Source organism: Odontesthes bonariensis, chromosome 17 (genome assembly GCF_027942865.1).
Source record: "Odontesthes bonariensis isolate fOdoBon6 chromosome 17, fOdoBon6.hap1, whole genome shotgun sequence".
Taxonomy (NCBI): Eukaryota; Metazoa; Chordata; class Actinopteri; order Atheriniformes; family Atherinopsidae; genus Odontesthes; species Odontesthes bonariensis.
The window spans coordinates 19,616,033-19,627,155 of record NC_134522.1 but is presented as its reverse complement, the minus strand read 5'-3'; the positions used below and the strand labels follow the sequence as shown (position 1 = coordinate 19,627,155).

At 42.3% G+C, this 11,123-nt stretch overlaps 1 protein-coding gene across 6 annotated transcripts in view; it reads right to left on the bottom strand.

The window, feature by feature from the left end:
* Positions 1–200: 200 nt before the first annotated feature.
* The window catches only part of pcnt (pericentrin), a 34,974-nt gene continuing 24,051 nt past the window's right edge, over positions 201–11,123 (bottom strand). For 4 of the 6 annotated variants that reach the window (XM_075448401.1, XM_075448403.1, XM_075448404.1 and 1 more), the window contains 17 exons: positions 10,014–11,039; positions 9,010–9,180; positions 8,706–8,895; positions 8,214–8,542; positions 7,998–8,100; positions 7,317–7,489; positions 6,958–7,236; positions 6,609–6,757; positions 5,525–5,654; positions 4,642–5,433; positions 4,306–4,494; positions 3,934–4,149; positions 3,567–3,790; positions 3,384–3,463; positions 3,189–3,309; positions 2,925–3,052; positions 201–649 (listed from right to left, as the gene is read on the bottom strand). In XM_075448401.1, the coding sequence (XP_075304516.1) occupies positions 618–649; positions 2,925–3,052; positions 3,189–3,309; positions 3,384–3,463; positions 3,567–3,790; positions 3,934–4,149; positions 4,306–4,494; positions 4,642–5,433; positions 5,525–5,654; positions 6,609–6,757; positions 6,958–7,236; positions 7,317–7,489; positions 7,998–8,100; positions 8,214–8,542; positions 8,706–8,895; positions 9,010–9,180; positions 10,014–11,039 (4,332 nt within the window). In that variant the 3' untranslated portion in view covers positions 201–617. The remainder of the gene's footprint in view (positions 650–2,924; positions 3,053–3,188; positions 3,310–3,383; positions 3,464–3,566; positions 3,791–3,933; positions 4,150–4,305; positions 4,495–4,641; positions 5,434–5,524; positions 5,655–6,608; positions 6,758–6,957; positions 7,237–7,316; positions 7,490–7,997; positions 8,101–8,213; positions 8,543–8,705; positions 8,896–9,009; positions 9,181–10,013; positions 11,040–11,123) is intronic. The other 2 variants (XM_075448402.1, XM_075448405.1) reach the window with 2 other exon arrangements.

The window sequence follows — 11,123 nt, the reverse complement described above, 5'->3', positions numbered from 1 at the left end:
TAAAATTAAAACAACATGTTACACTGTTCCTGACATGATTGTATGGGTTGTAAGTCTCGGGCCTCCTTCACTGGGTTATACTCCACAGTGTTAGTTGAACACATGAGCCAAAAAGAAGTGTCTAAATGGCACACAAACATGAGCTAAAATAAGGGGACAAATTATGTTTTGCCATGTGATGAACAAAGTCTCATTTGCTATCAAATGTAAAATCTTTAATAAGTTTATGATAAAAAGTCAATACAAAAATCACATAAGGGTCATCTTTATGACATAATACACTCTAGTTTGATTTCTGGTATAAAACCATCACACATTTAGAGAGATTTACAACGAACATCAGTCCTATTTACATAAGAACAACGATACATTTGTGGAAAATAAGACCTCCATCTAAAATTATGACAAACACTTGTTCTTACAGGACCACAACAATGACTTTTCAAATACTGAACATACACACACATTTAATTAGAAAACAAACCAAATAATTTATACATTTGTTTAAAAATCACAATAAAAAAAAAATATTAAACAAGCGTCTCATTGACAGGGTAATAAGGCATGGACGGTTCTGGAAGAATACGCAGGCAGAATTCAGTTTTTCAGTGGTTGGACTACTTTGAGTCAGGCTGGGAGGCAGACGAACCTAACAGGATGCAGACACAGAAAAACACAATATTAGCAAAAACTTCATCTTCAGGCTTCACCATCATATAAATCCTAACCGAGGTGCAGTTAAAACCACTGCCAATGCCGACTGGTTTCCATTGAAAACTTAATTGGTTTTAAAATGTATGGAACATTAATAAATAACTGCTTAAACATTTAGTCATCTTTCAAAAACAATGTACTTTCCCTATGAGCTCAATATGTAGCCTGACAATCACATACTTTCTTAAAAGAACTTCGTCAGCCTGTGTGTGTACAGACAAATCATGTGTACACACACACACACAAATACATGTACATGCCAATGAACAAAAAGTCTAAGAGGGTTAATGTAGCAGTCAGGATACATTGCTGCTGTCATACATAATATTGATATGGTATTTGTCAGAGTACTTATGGCCTGACCAAAGGTAATATATTTATTTTAGTCACAGTACTGGCAGGAAACAGTGTTTCTTCTTTCAGAAGGCCGATAAGAGTTTGTCTACACACTGGACAATGTACTGAGAACAAAATATTCCGCCACCCCAAATAGAATAATATGAAAGCAAAAGTCAGCAAATATATATTTGGCTGATTTTATGTACCACATACAGCCTCGATAACCTAGATTTTTCATGCACCACACAAATCTGTTGGCACATCCAACATCAACATATTCAGTTCTCAAAAAAACCCAACAGGAAATGACAAAAATGCAACTGAACTGAAAAAACAGATAGAAATGGTGAGTTTCATCAGGGCCGTCACACTCTGGTCTTAGAGTGATGTTGCACTGCTAGAACAGTTAATGTATAAAACACATTTAAACACAATGTCAAATACTATAAATATAAAAATACTATAAACACATAAAAAACATCCCGAGTTGGAAAATGTCTGCGTCATTATGAGGTGCATTAGGTTTCGACTAGTATAACAATGCCCAAATAAAATCACAGACACAAAGTTAAGGGAACTTCAGGGTTAAATGGGTCACTCCAGACAAACTGAGCTGTGCATTTGGCTCATATATCGTGCTGATGAGATGTTCTGTATTGGATTAACAGCCAATTTGCCAGTTATTGTCATTATCATTACTACCTTTATTTAACCAGGAAAAGGCTTAAAGATTAAAAGAACAAATCATTTAGCAGAGTGTTCTGCCCGAGGATTTGACTCAAATATCAAAAGCTCATATTTCTGAAAGCAGCCTCTGAGCACAGTGATTATCAAAGCCTACATCTCTGCTGTCGGAATTTCCCCAAGCACTGCAGCAGGCCATCCCACAGAAAAAGCTTTCAACCAATTGGTACTGAAGGTATATAAAAGTGCAAGTCTACAAGTTGAGACAAATGGCTACCTGGATAACAGACACATGGATTAGAAAACAAATAACAGTACGCTTTGGAAAACATTCTGTTTTGCAGAGAATGAGCTTGAATTAAATGTAAAGGTGTTAACACCTCTTAGGGACTGTACACCGACATCAGACAGGTCAGTCCCAGGAGGTGCACTTCACCGATTAGTTTGGTGGGGTGAGTATGTTACACTCACACTCACCTGGACCATACAGGTAAAGAGGTGACAAGCAGCTCAGGTACAGCCACGTTCCATTCTCCTGCAGCCAGCGCTGCCGATAACCAATCATATTAGGGGAACAGGCTGACTGTATCCTCCTTTCCTCTTTAGGGGGTTGGGCTAAATGAGTCCTGCTTACTATGTTGGGAGATAATAGAGCACACAGGTTTTGTGGAATCCAGAAACACGTTTTCTACCCATGTCCCAGGAGTGATCCGGCCACACAACACACAAAAAATGTGAATTTATCTCAGTTACTTGTTTTACACTAAACTGCAGCTTTCCTGACAGCACCACGTGTAGAAACATTATGTATGCAAACATTGTTTTATGCAGGTGAAACCTGAACTTTCACCTGGACCAATTATTGTGTAGTTTTATATCTGAATAAGAGCAAGAAAGAAAAAAAAACAAAAAACAAAACAATGGCCTGAAAAACTCCCAGTGACAGTGCTTGCTATTATTGAAGTCAGAACCCAGTAAGATGCTAAGGTGCTTAATAATGCAGTGGGAGTTGGCTTAATATGCTTAGATACACCATAGTTATTCTGTCTGCTCCATGAACCAATCAGTGTACCATGGAGCAGAGTGCAGAGGTAAATGGGAGATGACCGTGAATTCCACAACCAGTGAAGCTTCAATACACCTGGTGTACACCAAGAAGAAGAAAACTTGTACTCAGCTCCGCTCACCTTGCCTGGCCCCCACCAGCCGCTGCTGGACTTTCTCCAGATGATGGATATATTCTGTGAGAGATCGTTCGGGATCCTGTGACGTTCCGCCTGAATGAACCGAGGCAGAAGTGGTACTGGAGTATGACCTTAAAAGATAGGAGAGAAAGAGAAAAAAAAAAACAAGAATAAATGCTGCAATTCAACAGACATATTTCTACATTTATCACAAATCATTGAAAAAGAGAGAAAAAAAGAAAAAGTGCACCAAAAAGGAGCCCAAACCTGTTGTGCAGCCTGAAAGGTGATTTGCTGGGTGGAATGAGAGTGGTAGCGGTGTCTCTGTTCTGTGTAGAGTCAGAATTTGACCATGGCTGCTGCCTTAAAACTTCAGCTTTTGGCCCTGCTGGAGACACGACAGTTAAAATCATATCTATACACCAACAGCCGATTAAAATAAATCGGAAATGCGGAGCCGACCTTGAGCATGCCCGTTGACAGTCCCAGAAAATGATAACCTTCTGATGGCTCGATTCCATTTCCTTGTGAGGAACCTCATTCTGAAAAACAAAAACAACAAACAAACAAAAAAAAGCTTGGGGCTCATTTAAGTTGCATACAAGGCTGGGGTTTCCAACAATCATATGCTCACTTATTTCCTACCTTAAAACTGCTATGACTACTCGAACAATAGTCCTAAATCGCCCGAGGGGTCGGGACCGGGAGGAAAGGGGTGAGGGTCGTGCTCCCATCTGAGCGATGAGACACAGAGTAGCCTGCTCACAATCCTGGAATCCCCCCAACAGCAGCAGCAGGTAACGCTTCTGGAACACCAGAGCTTTCCTATAGCTCTCAGCACGCAGGTAGCGTTCATAATAACGCTGTAGCTGCAAACACAAAGAGACCTTTTTTTATTTTTATTATAACCGTACTATATCACTGTGCTCAAAATTGTTGCATTTTAATCCCATTTGTACAGTCAAGTCAGGCTACAGTAATTCTATGCATGTTTGATGGGATGTGGACTCACCCTGCTGCTGTTGGTGACGTCACTGACTGGTCTGTTTTCTGATTCTGTGGTGACCTTGGCGAGCTCAGTCTCCGTGCGCCGCAGCTGTCTCTCCAGGCAGGCGAGTCTATGTTTGTAGGAGGCCCTCTCCTGAGTCAGTGAAGCCATCCGCTCTGATAACTCAGAGTTCTCCTTCAGTAAGGTCTCCAACAGGTCGGATGAGGACTTGGACGGCATCTGTGGCGAGAACGAAAATGCATTTTACAATTCAAATGTGTCTTAAAAAAAAAAAAAAAAAAAAAGAAAGAAAGAAAAATAAAATAAAATACAAGTTCAATTTACCAGAAGCAGCAAACACTCAAATACCTGTTGGTGCTGCTGTGAGACGCCTACCTGGGCTCCATCAGCTTGGGAGCTACTGTGAGAACGCTGTGCAAGAGCAGATTTATGTTGCTGTCCTGAGGTTCGCCCAGACAGCCTTTGAGCAGCCATCTCCCTCTCTTCCCTTTCCAGCTCGGCCAGAGTGCGCTGCAGCTCCTGCATGCGCTGCTGGTCCTGCTTCCTCAGTGACTCCAACTCCAACTAAAGTAAGAAATGTTTATACGCTGATGTACGTATGTGAATATCTGAAATTATTCTAAGTAAATCTAAATAAAAAAATAAAAAAAAAATAAAAAAAAAGAGGAACATCACATCTATCAGAGAGGATGTAGCTTGATGATAACTCACCAGTTTGTTATTGGCCCTCTCCTGTCGCCTTTCTCTCTCCATCTGCTCCTGCTTTCCCCTTCTCCTCTCCCTCTCCAACAGCTCGTCCCTCTCTCTCTCTTTGTCCTTCAGCAGTCGAAGTCTCTCCTTCAGCTCTGCCAGTTCAACCCCCTGACGTCTGGACTGCTCCCGCTCTACATCTAAAGCACAGACGATGTCCCGTTTTTGCTCCTTCAAAGTCTCCAACTTTACTCTGTGTCTGATAGCGACCTCCTGCTCCCTCTGAAGCTCCTCCCTCCTTGTTCTATCCTCTTCTTCCCATTTCCTCTTGCTTTGAAGTAGCTCAGCCCTCAGTTTGTCCATCAAAGCTGCCAGCTCCTCCCCCTGACTTCGCTCCTGCTCTAGCTGCGAGCGCAGGTCCGAGATAAACCTCCTGTCTCTGGTGGAATCAGCCTCATATCTGCAGCTGAGCTCATCCACCTGCCTGGACCAACGGTCTCTCTCTTCATCAAGCTTCCTGTGAGAATCTGCAAGCTTCGAGTGAGTTTCAGCCAGGCGAGTCTCTGCTTCATTCAAGAGGCGCTCAATGCGAGTTTTCTCTTGCAAGTTGAGCTCTTGTTGGTCGGCAAGAAGTTGGCGTTCATCTTCGAGCACCTTCTGGGTGTCTTCTAGGCGTTTCTCTAGCAGCACACTGCGGGACTGTTCTATCTGAAGCTCTTGTTTCAGGTTGCTGGAGGCCACCCTCTCCTGCTCCACTTGGCCCTTCAAAGACATGATCTCAGACCTATGTTTCTCAGAGGATACTTGGACAGCCTGGAAATAAGAGTGAGAGGTGGTTTATCTTTCAGAATTTAGAGGAGAAACTCAAAAAGACTTTATTTACTCTACTTTACTCTCAACTTACCCCTCTCCTTTCCTCCTCCTCTTTATCTTTACGAAGACTCAGAGCCCTCTCCTGCTCCAGTTCTTGTTGAAGCTCCTGGACTCTGGCCTGCTCACTCTTCAAAGCTTCCTCATCCTCCTCAACAGTCAGCCTGAAGAAGAAAGAAAGAAAAAAGGTTAATAAGGTAAAATGCCATTCAAAAAGATGTTGCTCTAGTGATTCAAGTAAAGGCAGGCCAGAATGTACATTTTCTAAAAGGTATTTTTGGGCACTGCTGTCCATTCAACAGCAGGGAGACGTGAAAGGGGGAAGAAAGGCAGCAAAGGGTATTAGGCCCAGACTCAAACTTGGGCCAGCCGCGCCTAATAACAATGGCCTCTATACATCGGGTGCCTCAAACATATTTTATTTTTATTCCATCACAATGACACAAATTAGTTTGTGATAACTTTCCAGAGCGATAACATTGTACTTCACCTGTTGATGTTTATTGCTATGAGATATGATCCTTTTTTATTTTTTAAGCGAGGGAGCCAATCCCGACACTGGACTTTGTGAACATTCAGGGGCAGTGGTTAGACTCTACTAACAGCATCACTAGCAACTAAAATAAAACAACGAAGAGACGAATACTCTGTAGGGAACGTTCTGCTGCATTTCATTAAAATGAAAACCGGGATTCAATTAAAAGCCAGGCCGCTTATAATGGCTGAGCTGTGAGGAAGACGGGAAGCGGTCGCACACACGTGGATGCATCTCTTACACAATAAGAGCTCTGCTGCGAACAGGGGCGTTTCTGTCCAGTTGAATTCAGAACAGATTTTAAAGTGATACGGATCCACTGTAATAATTAAACTCTGGACAAAATCTAGATTAATATGGCATTGTAGAAAAATGACAAGTCAAGCTAATAACGAGGATTTGAAATAAAGGTTAAAATGAAAGTAAAGTTCAGCTCCTTGTTTTTATTTTTTCTCATTTTTTTAAAGCTTTCAAGTGGAAACAAACAAATATTTTCTCTAAACTGCCTTCTAAAAATCAATATTTGTCCATGATGTTGAGGTTTGAAGAGGGCGAGTGTTGCTTCTAGGAGCATGTGCTGTACCTGAGCGACAGTATCTTGTTATGTTGCTCTTGCAGAGTATCATGGGCACATTTCAGTTGCTTTTGGCTCTCCTCCAACTCTGCTTTCAATTGGGATTCAATGTGATCGGTCTGAAGCTGATTTCTGTGCCAGTTATCTGTGAAGTCAGACTGAGAAACAAATAAGAACGTCATTAGCACAATAGGTGGCGCATATAAGACTGGGTCAAATATTAAGTTACATTTTCCTCATCCTAAACCCAAATGAAAATATAAGCAAAAAGACCTTGCAATATCCAAATAAATAGCAAGATAACTAAAACAAATGCTCCTTTTTACTAGACTAAAGTTCTTAAGCCAAGGAAAGTAACCTGTGTGTGTCTCTGTGCCATTCGACAGAGGAGCTCTCTCAGAGCAATCACAGTCTCTTGCAGTGCCCTCTTCTCCTGCTGCCAGCTCATGGGTGGATTGGCCAGTGGCGATCTATCCCCGTGGTCCAGCGGAGTGGACACATCTTCAGCATGAAGGTGTGTCTGACTAATTGAGAAAGCTTTTAGGTTTGAAACGTGACGTTGGGTTGAAGGAGCTCCACGACTCTGGCTCAGAGTGAGAATTCTACAGCTCTCTTGATACACCTTTTTCAACAGACCCTGTAGGAAGACAGACACACTAAGTACACTCGCGCTCAATGTGTTTCTAATATTACTATCAGTTGTTTGCAAAAGCATACTTGAAGCTCAGGCGACAGAAAGTCATCACTGTAGCTCATACTGCCGGCAGCACTGTCCGTGTTAACTGTGGGGTTCATTCCTCTGCAGCGGAGATACTCAACAAACTGAGCATCCAGCCTTTCAGTCTGCTCGAGCTCCACTCTCAGCCGCGCACCCAGCTCTGAACTCACATCTGCAACAGGAGCGGAGAGAAGAGGGTCAAGTCTGTTCTATATTAAAACCAATGTGCTGCACTGTGCGCCATGGTCTTGGTTGACAGAACCCGACGTTTAGTTGACATTTTCTGACACGGCTGAAAATGCAAATCTCCTACTTTGAAAAACATCCGTCTAGTTTTTAAATATTAATTTTCATTTCAGTTTCAAAACTTAAATCACATTTTAACTACTGATTTTATCTGATCCTATCTATTGTTCTTATTTCTTTCTTTTTTTGTTTAAAATTTAAATCATGCTTTTTATTTCTACTGTTTTAATGTATCTGTAAAGCACTTTGAATCACCTTGTAGTTGAATTGTGCTGTACAAATAAACTTGCCTTGCCTACATAGCTGCTTTTGGATTCCAATCTAAGCAAATCCAGTTGCCTTCATGTAAAATATCAAAAATATACCATGACCAAGGTGTCTGATAAGCCACACATTAAACATTCCTACAACTGTCAGGCTCTGGAAATACTTACTGCTACCATAACCATCACTGGCCCATTCATGTAATGACAGGGAAGAGGCGGAGCCAAATGGAGATGGAGGGGTCGTTAGGTCAAGTTCTTCCAATTCACGCACCTAAGATGAGGAATAACAGAAATTAAACCATATCTGACCCAAACAAGAGACTTTAACTCTCTTAAAGTGGTTCAGAAAACCTTGTATGGATATGAACTTATGAGACAGCATACTTTGTCAACATCCAGGGAATCCAGTACAGAGAAGTTGTCAGACACCGATAAAGAGCCTGCTGAGTGGGTACTTTGAGTTGCTGGTTCTGGGGTGATGGTCCTGGAGTGTGGAGGCTCCATTATAACCCTCGGAGAGGTTCTGACGTGATCGACGCCCGTTATGTTCAGACCACTGAGCTCCGAAAGACGAGAATCTAGAACCGAGGCGTGGAACCGTTCGTGGATTCTGTCCTCAGAGCATTCAAGTCTCCTTAGGACCTCTGGAGAGCTCAGAGAGGCTTCGTCACGAGAGACAGTCACGGCATCCTCAAAAGCTCCGTGAAAAATATCTGTTGGATAAAGTAATGAAAAATATGAGAGCAAGCATCGGTTATAATGTGAAGACATTTTTACCTTTCACCTGAACCTTATCAAACTAATAAGTCTCGCATTTCACTAAATAAAAGAAAGACCTGACTTTACCATTCCCACATAAATGCAATTTGTGCTTACCCCTCTGCGGGTATTCCTGGTGGCGAGGGAGTTTATTCTGTTGACGGCACTGCTGTTGAAGTTGCTTTAGCTCGTTTTGCCGATAGGCCAGTTCCTCTTCCTGTACAGCCAGGTCCTCCTGAAGACGTAGAAGTTCTGCCTTAAGTTGCCGATTGTCAGTCTCCAGGTCAACGAGGGCACGGTCTTTGGTCTAAAAGTAAAAAAAATAAATAAAATTGAGCTGTCAAGAATATAATATTCAGAACAAATGGATTCATTCACATGATTATGTCCAATGTTCTGCGCTCCGCTTTTATTTTCCCACCTGTCCTTCCTCATGAAGTTTTTCAACCCTCTCTGCACTGGTACTCAGCCCTTGTTTCACTGCAGTTAGCTCTGCTGTGAGAGCCTGATGCTCTGCCCTCAGCCTGGAAAATTCAGCCTCCCTCTGTCTCAAAGCAGCATCTGCTTTAGCAAGGGTCAAATCTGCATGGTTCTGAGATTTAAAAAAATAAAAAATATATATATATGTGCAGTAATGATCAGCATCAGTGTAGCAGTAAAAGCATTCCCGTTCCTTACTTTTCATTTCCTTCAATTTTTCCCCAAAACAGTTGTAAATAAGCATCAGATAGAAAGAGCTGAATGTTTTGATTTGTAACAAAGCATGCAGCATTTTAATGGCCATATAGTAAAAATCACATTCAGTGTTTGCAACTAAAAACAACTTATGCAATCATTTACACTCATTACTACAAAAAAGAAAAGTAAAAAAAAAACTCCAGTGCATCGTAACCAGAATGGATACATTTGCCAAAAGCAGCTTAGCTTTACAGCTAAACAGAGCTCAGCTGAAATCAGACATGTTACAACCCAACTCGGGGAATTCAGTCATCTCAAATACCACAACTGCTCCTTACCACATGTTGCCACGGCAGAAAATACTGAAAACAACAAAAACGATTAAAAACAAACTAAAGTGCAATGAAACTTTAAAACCCAGACTTGCAAAGATTTTCCTCTTGCTTCCTCATTCTAATGCAACTTCCTCCGAGCGAGCTCGTTTCTGCAGTCTCTGTGTTGTAACACGTCATAATAGCAACACCCCTAACTACAACCAGATGTGCTCCTGTCTGCAGCCGCTAGCACAGCTGTACGCAAGACAAAAAAAAAAAAAAAACGTTGAGAAAATTTCTTCTCTGAAAACCTGCTTCAACAAGCCTCAGGTCCAGAGTTATCTGGGAAAATAATACTCAATCCCTTTCAAATGAATAATTGTGATTTATGATCTAACCAGAAAAAGCATAGTGAGGGCTCTTTAACACTTACCAGGACTTCTTTTTGCACCTCTTCCTGATTAGTTTCTTTTTCATTTAGCTTAACTGTCAGATCCTGGATAAGGGCTTTCATTGAAGTCACTTCCTGTCTTAGCCGTTCAGCTTCCTGTTGCAGCTGACCTTCTCTCCGTCTCAGCACTTCACGTTCAGCAGAAAGCTCTCCTTTCACAGTTTCAAGGATTTTAAGCTTTGCCCTTCCCTCAGCAACCAGTTCCTCCATGTCCACCATCTCTGCTCTCATCTCCTGGACTTGCCTTTCAAGAGTAAGACTGGCTTCTCTGAGGACCTCCATTTCCATTTCCATCTCCAGCTCCTTAGTTTTTAGAGTTTCAATCTCTCGCTCTCTCTCCTGTTCTCCCTTTTGCAATTCCAAAACCAGGGAGCTGAGATTGACTTTCTCTTCACGCAGGGCGCTTGCCTCTTCAGCTTGAATTTTCCAACTGCCCCCCTCTTTATCTGACAGTTTCCTCATCTCCCTCTCCTCCTCTACTTGGACTTTAACCTCCTCTAGCTCAGCTTCCTTCAGCTTGAGGAGACCTTGGACTTCTTCTGACTTTTCCCTCTCAGCTTTGAGCCTCTTTCCAAACTCTTCCCCTTGTCCCCTGTACTCCTCTTCCTGGGTGAGCAGTAAGCGCTCCAGTCCCTCCTTCTCTACCACAGCAGTCTCAAGTTGACTCTTAAGTGTCTTGAGACGAGATCGAAGAGAACGAGAGGTGGCGGAATGAGTGAGGCTGAGCTCGTGCTTCAAGCTGTTTGGCCGTCCCTTCCGCTCCTGTTCTAGGATGGCATACTGTTGAGGTTCAGGGCTGGGAGCAGGTGATGGATTAATGCTGTCCCCATCCTGAGAGTCACTGACTTCATGCAGGTTGGGGCCCAAGGTGGCGAGCTCTGCCTGCAACGTACTGATGACCTCGTGAAGGCGCTCCTCCTCTTCCTGTTTGTCATGGCGCACTCTTGTGATTTCAGACTGAAGATGTTCGACCTGGGAGCGCAAATCCTCAAGCTCCACCTCCAGAGCCTTTTTTGTAAAATAGTATATAAAAAGCATTAGTATATTAATATAAAGACTCAACTATGTGCACACAAGTGTTGTTTACATTGT